At 38.6% G+C, this 6,597-nt stretch overlaps 1 protein-coding gene across 4 annotated transcripts in view; it reads left to right on the forward strand.

Annotated features, from left to right (window-relative positions):
* Positions 1-2,760, forward strand: part of YWHAZ (tyrosine 3-monooxygenase/tryptophan 5-monooxygenase activation protein zeta) — a 29,038-nt gene extending 26,278 nt beyond the window's left edge. For all 4 annotated transcript variants that reach the window (XM_038389263.2, XM_038389266.2, XM_038389264.2 and 1 more), the window contains exon 6: positions 1,711-2,760. In XM_038389263.2, coding sequence (XP_038245191.1) covers positions 1,711-1,770 — 60 coding nt within the window. In that variant the 3' untranslated portion in view covers positions 1,771-2,760. The remainder of the gene's footprint in view (positions 1-1,710) is intronic.
* Positions 2,761-6,597: the final 3,837 nt, after the last annotated feature.

Consider the following 6,597-nt stretch of genomic DNA (forward strand, 5'->3'; position numbering starts at 1 on the left):
GTCATCATGAATCAAGCATTTTGTTCATTGCTTGACTCTAACTAAAGCATATGAGCAGTTAACTGGTGGCTACTATTTTATGCCTAACATGTAGGTAAATCATGTTTGTTAGCAGCAAGTTGTTATATTCCTGAACTGAAATTTTGTTCACACTTTTGCCTCCCATGGTCAGTTGACAACTTTCATATGATCCCATAATTGGCAAATCCACGACATCATTGAATAACTACACTTTCTGGCTTATGTAAGGAATCTAGCATTTTTAAAAACAAGCTGCAGTGTAGGTTAACTTTCACTTATTTTTAGTTATATCCCCTAAAAATGGTATTGAAAGCTTTGACTGACAGTGCAATCTTTACATCCTTTTGGAATTTTTTTTTTTGGTTGGGTTTTTTGTTTTGTTTTTAGAGCTACTCTTCACCTTTGTGTAATGGGTCCAGCCTGATCATATGCATAAGGCATGGACCCTAGGGTAGTTCTAAATGGCTAAATATCATTCAGTGAGGTGTCAGTTGCCTCAGCAGCGAGGTGTTTTGGGGGTCTTTTTCTCCCTTTTCTTCATCCACCAAATGGTTCGTTCTTGCTCATGTTCCAGAGGATTTTTTTTTTCCAGGCTTACTTGATATTTATGCAAACAAATATTTTGTGAGGTAGATATACTTGAACTTAGTACTAAGACCAATATAAACAAGCTTGTTTCCTTTTTTGGTCATGTTTTTTTATTTGAAACTTCTCTAGAATCAGTGTTATCCAGAAGATTTGCAAGTGAGCCACAGAACAGCAACTTTTAATTCGTTAAAAACAACAGAGTCCTCTTGGCACCTTGGAGACTAACAAATTTATTTGGGCATAAGCTTTTGTGGGCTAGAAGTGGGTTCTAGCCCTCAAGAGCTTATGCCCAAATAAATTTGTTGATCTCTAAGGTGCCACAAGGACTCCTCATTGTTTTTGCTGATACAGACTAACACAGCTACCACTTTGAAACCTTTTAATTCATTGTTCCTCAAACTGACTACTATCCACAGCATGAATCTAGATTGGCCTGCGTGTTTTCTGAAATTGTTTCCTGGTAGATATCATGTCTCAGCACATCTGTCATTTATTTTCTGGTCAATTTTTAGGTATTTTCCTGCTGCTTAAAGTTTAAGCAAGGAGCATTCGCCATGTGGCATCTGCACTGCATTCAGGCCAGGAACAAGGCTTCAGAACTTGCACAGGATTCTCCACTGCCTTGCACCACTTGCATATATGCAAAGAGTGTAAATGTCTACTGTTCTGAATTCATAGTATTTTATACTATCTTTGCACAAGAGTGAATGTTGATTTAAGATGTGTGCAAGGCAGTGAAGAATTAAACCCTTTAAGGTCTTTCTACTTGTGAGGGCCTTGGCAGCTAAGGGATCCAATTGGAGCGCCACCTTTTTGAAGCAGAAGGATGCTCCAAATCATATTGTGATAGCAATGACCGAAAGACCAGCTGAGGGTTTGCTTACCAGCTGATAGTTAAACTCCCAGAGGAGCAACAAACTCCCAGTGACAAAGCCTTTAAGCAATAATACCATTCAAGGTAGGAAGAGCTTCCCCCTTGAAGAAAAGTAGAAATATTACTGATACCTCGTCTACTCATAATATTTAGCAAGAATCTTGAATGGGATGGGTTTTCATCATTCTTGCAAATGCAAACACTTTACTGCATTTTCTCTCAAACAGTTGTGGACATCAGATACCCAAGGAGATGAAGCTGAAGCAGGAGAAGGAGGGGAGAATTAACCAGCCTTCCAACTTTTGTCTGCCTCATTCTAAAATTTACACAGTAGACCATTTGTCACTCATGCTGTCCCATAAATAGGTTTTGTTTACGATTTATGACAGGTTTATGTTACTTCTATTTGGATTTCTATATTTCCCATGTGGTTTTATGTTTAATATTAGGGGAATAGAGCCAGTTAACATTTGGGGAATTTATCTGTTTTCATCTGAGGTGGCCAATATAGGGTTGTGAAATTTTTATACAAGTTTTACATGTTTGGCATAGTACTTTTGGTATACTGTGGCTTCCCACAAGGTGGCCAGGGTTAAACATCTTCCTATGTTGAGCAAAGAAAACTACTTGCGTGTTGGTCTGTCATGATGGAAAAAAGGGATAATCAGTTGCAGCCACAGGTGTAGTTAGTGTGAGTACTTCAAAGCTGAAGCATACCATGGCTGTGGGGGAACAGATGTCCCATGGGTATTGCATGTCAAGCATGTGAAATCCTATGGAATATACAATCAAGTGTACATCTTTGATTGCAGCTGAAAAGTGTTCCTTAAGACAGTTTTGATCACCCAGTCAACTTTCTCTAGAGAAAGGCAGAAACGGTTCACATTCCATTATTTGTAAAGTTACCTGCTGTTGCTTTCATTATTTTTGCTACACATTTTATTTGTATTTAAATGGTTTAGGCAACCTAAGAACAAATGTACAAGTAAAGATGCAGTAAAAATGAAATGCTTGATATCCATAACTACACTGTATATTGAGCACAGCAGTAAAACAAAAACCCATGTATTTAACTTTTTTAGGTTTTTTTGCTTTTGTGATTTTTTTGATACTTGCCTAACATGCATGTGCTGTAAAAATAGTTAACAGGGAAATAACTTGAGATGATGGCTAGCTTTGTTTAATGTCTTATGAAATTTTCATGAACAATCCAAGCATAACTGTTAAGAACATGTGTATTAAGTTGATGTAAGTGGAATAAAAGTTTTATGAATGGACTTTTCAACTACCTTCTCTGTAGCTTTCATGTAAATCTGTCTTCCTGCTCTGAATTTTTTTTTTTAAGAGTATCAGTAGGAATTCTAGAGAAACGTCACTAAAACAAGAGGCATGGTGAAATATCTTGACTATTCATATGTCAGTTTTCCCCTGATTAAATGATTCTCTGCATCCAGATTTTGGTTCACTTTCCACAGGCAATGAAGTAGCAAGATTAAGAGCTTGTCTTAACTATCTTGAAAGCTGAAACTGAATTGTCCTGCTAAAGTATGTAATACACGCTTGAAGGGGCTGGAGCTGCAGGAGGCTTGTGAGCATCCAGATGGTACGCCCATAAAGGCTTTTAAAGCCACAGAAGAGAATATTACAAAAGTGCAACCAATACAGAAAAGACCTGGGGGAGTGGGGACACTAACTTCAAGACACAAAAATTCCATGTGCACCAGGGCATGACCAGAACTAATCTTTGGAGCAGATCCAGAATCTGACCATCACATTGAATCCCTCCATTTGCTTTTGTGTTCTTGCTCTTAAATGGAGCCTTGGAGAGTCTTGACAATTACTCTGAATCCTCACAGCACTTTACTATTTGATTCTGGGAAAGGATCTGGAGTCTAATTTCTCTTCCTTCCCCTAGCATAGGCCCCCTGTAAGAGCTGCATTGACAGCACACCTCTGGCAAGTACCTTCATTACCTTCAGGGATGTCAGTCTGAACTTGACATAATTGAGACAGGCGGAGCACTTTTTGATCCTCATTTGCTGTTCCACTGAGGGCAGAAACAACATTAATTTCATTTCTAACATTCTGTGGCTTGTAGAATAAATGAAAATATTTTAGAATGAAGCTGGGTAAAAACTAAAATCAAATGGGGATGAAAACTACGCTACACAGAAAACTCGACAGTACTGTATCTGGAAGCACAGCTTAACTTGCTATTTACATCCACTTTTTGTACCATTTTTTACACCAAATAATGGATGCCTCCCTGTGGTAGAAACAGTGAGCTCTTGAAGGATGAAGTGAACTGAGTTGCTAGATTGGATGTTTGCTTTCCAGCCCAGCTGACTTTCTAGAATACACGGGATTTTATCAAATGACAGAGCCTCCCCTTTCCCTCCTTTTACAAATTACTCTGCTGTCTTACATCCTAGTCAACTGAATAGCAAATTCAGAGTGGCCTGAGAAATCTCTAGGAACATCTGAGACCCACACCCAACAAACAGTATAACAAACAAAACTGATGGAAGAGGGTGGGGAGGATAATCTCCATGTTAAATGTATAAATGTTATGAGTAGGCTCACGTGTTAAGAATCTACTTTTTCTAATTAGGGTTCACAACAAAATGATACAAATCTATGATGAATTCAAAGGTGGGAGAATGCAAATGAGAGCAAATAGATTGCAGGGGAAAGTAAGTGTGAACAAGTTCCCTTATTAAAAGGAAAAGCTGACAAATCACCCAAGATCACTGCCAAGAGAACTTCTTACAGTTCCATTCTTTTCTCTAGCATTATGACTAACTGTATAAAAACCAAATACCTGTCTAAAGGAAAAGGCAGTAATTGGTTAAGCTTCCTGCCATGACTAAATAAAGGGCCCAATTCTATCCTGAAATCCAAGTGTAAACTGAGCTGTCTGGCAGAAGGTGGCTAATACATTAAGAGGACTTTCAAAGCCACTTTCTTACCAATGAACCAAGGATAGGTATCTGCAGTATGTGGTGGCTCTATTTCTGAGCAGAAAACCACTTTTGATGAAGACACTGCTTCACTGTGTGAAAGCAGTAGAATTTAACATCAGAGTTGCATGGGTTGTTTTTCTCCCCCATTCTACGAATTGAAATAATTTAGACTTTGAAATAGTTTCAGCTGAAGTTTTTTTGATCTAACCCTGCATCAAACTTTCAAAGGAGAGTTGACGACTCCTGTTAAATGTAAGTAGGATGCTAAACAAGTAGGTCCTGCAGTTTTTTGTTTAATGTTCTAGTTACAAGTAAGTTAGAATGAGACCATTTTATCATCTATGAATACAGTATAAATATAATTCTTGATTTTATATAATGCTTTTCATCAATAGATCTCAAAGAGCTTTATGAAAGAGGTCATTATCCATAGGAAATTGTACCCAATGTTTTTAGATGTGAAACCATTTTCTAAATATCTTTAGCACAGATTGCTCATCCTGGAGTCTTGATCCCCACCCCAACTCTTGATGCTAGAATTCTCCACAGCACTTGATTAAAAATGTAATTGCTTCTATGGAATAAGTCTCCTGCCTGTTAGTGCAAGTAAATTCTAACACCAATCTACGGCTCTTTTCTTATTTAGGTATTTAATTTTTTTATTTGCACTGCATATTGCCTAATTAGAACAGTAATTCGCAAGGGTGCTTGTATTACAAGCGGAACCCATGCATCTACATCATCCAGAATCCCATCAGCTGAATGTTCTGTTGTGTAAGCAGAGGGATGTGGTGAAGAAAGCTCCTTAAACATTTGGGCATGGAGAAGACACTGGAAGGGGAGAATTGTCTACAAAGAGAGGTGTGTGAACTACATTTTATGGCAAGTGCCGTACAACTAATAGGCTTAAACTACAGATGGGACAGCTCAATTTAAATAAACTATAAAGTTAATCATGGAACAAGGTGCTTAAATGAAGTTGAATCATTGCAATGAAGATAGTACAGGCTGGACTGGCCAGTCATCAGCAACAGTTTGGGACTGACTGTAGGGAGCTGGAGAAAGATTCCTACAATGGCAACAGGCACATGCTCTCTTCTAGGAAAAGAATCTGGTTAAGTCCCTTTCTGCATCAGCTCTCAGTACCTGCTTATCAGAAGCTCATCTGTAAACTAGCCAATGGCATCTCCCCATAGCTCCTTTTGCCTTGGATTTCAGCTCCTCCCAAGTAGTAAGATGTGATACTGTGAGAGAAAATGACTTCTGAGAGCTGACACCTCTTGGTTGGGTACATCTCCCTGTTTGCAATAATTCTTAGTCCCTTGTGACAAATTTCCTTCAGGTTAACATGACAGAGGTTAACAACCTCTGAATAGTAGGGAAGGTGTTCTTCTAGTGTGGCAAAGGATTAGAAATCAGGAGACCTGTGCTCTCTTCCCAGCTTTCTTACAGATTTTTTTTTCTGTGACCTTAGTTGGCCTGATTTTTTCAGAAGTGCTCAGCACTCAGCTTTAACTGATACCAGTGAGAGGTGTGAGTGCCCTATGCCTTTAAACTACCAGATTTTCAAATTTCAATTCAATTTTCAATCTGGTCCCTCTAAAAAGAGGTTTTTACCTACTACAGTCAATGTGTCATAAATTTTGCAAAATACTTTGAGATTCTTGTATGGAAGTTGCTGGAACTGTAAAATATTTTGAACAGTAGTAGAAACTGTAGAGCAGTAGTGTTTGAGCAAATGCTCAAAGGCTTCAAATTTGCCTTCTACTAGGTGAGATTGAGGAAATACCCTTCATCTGCCCTACCCTTTCCCTCTATCCCTCTGCTCAGATGCAAAGTAGTAAGAAGTCTCAGGTACAACTGCAGATTTTGATGAGTAAAACTTAAGTAGGTGCTCCACCAGTCATGAGCCATACAGTGAATAGGCTGAGTGCCAATCACCATAGCAACTAAGTGCTATTGAAGTATTTTAGGAGCACAAATTACATAATGCTACATCACTGGAAAACAAAATCAGAAATCTAAACTAAACCAGATATGCCTTGCACTGTACTTGAAGGCCCCCAAACTCAGCCTGCTAGAAGCAATCAGAAGAATCTCCTGGAAACCCTGTCTCCAGTCCTGAAAACTTCAGTCCTCGGAGCTGAAAGC

Source organism: Dermochelys coriacea, chromosome 2, assembly GCF_009764565.3.
Source record: "Dermochelys coriacea isolate rDerCor1 chromosome 2, rDerCor1.pri.v4, whole genome shotgun sequence".
In the NCBI taxonomy this organism is placed as follows: domain Eukaryota; kingdom Metazoa; phylum Chordata; order Testudines; family Dermochelyidae; genus Dermochelys; species Dermochelys coriacea.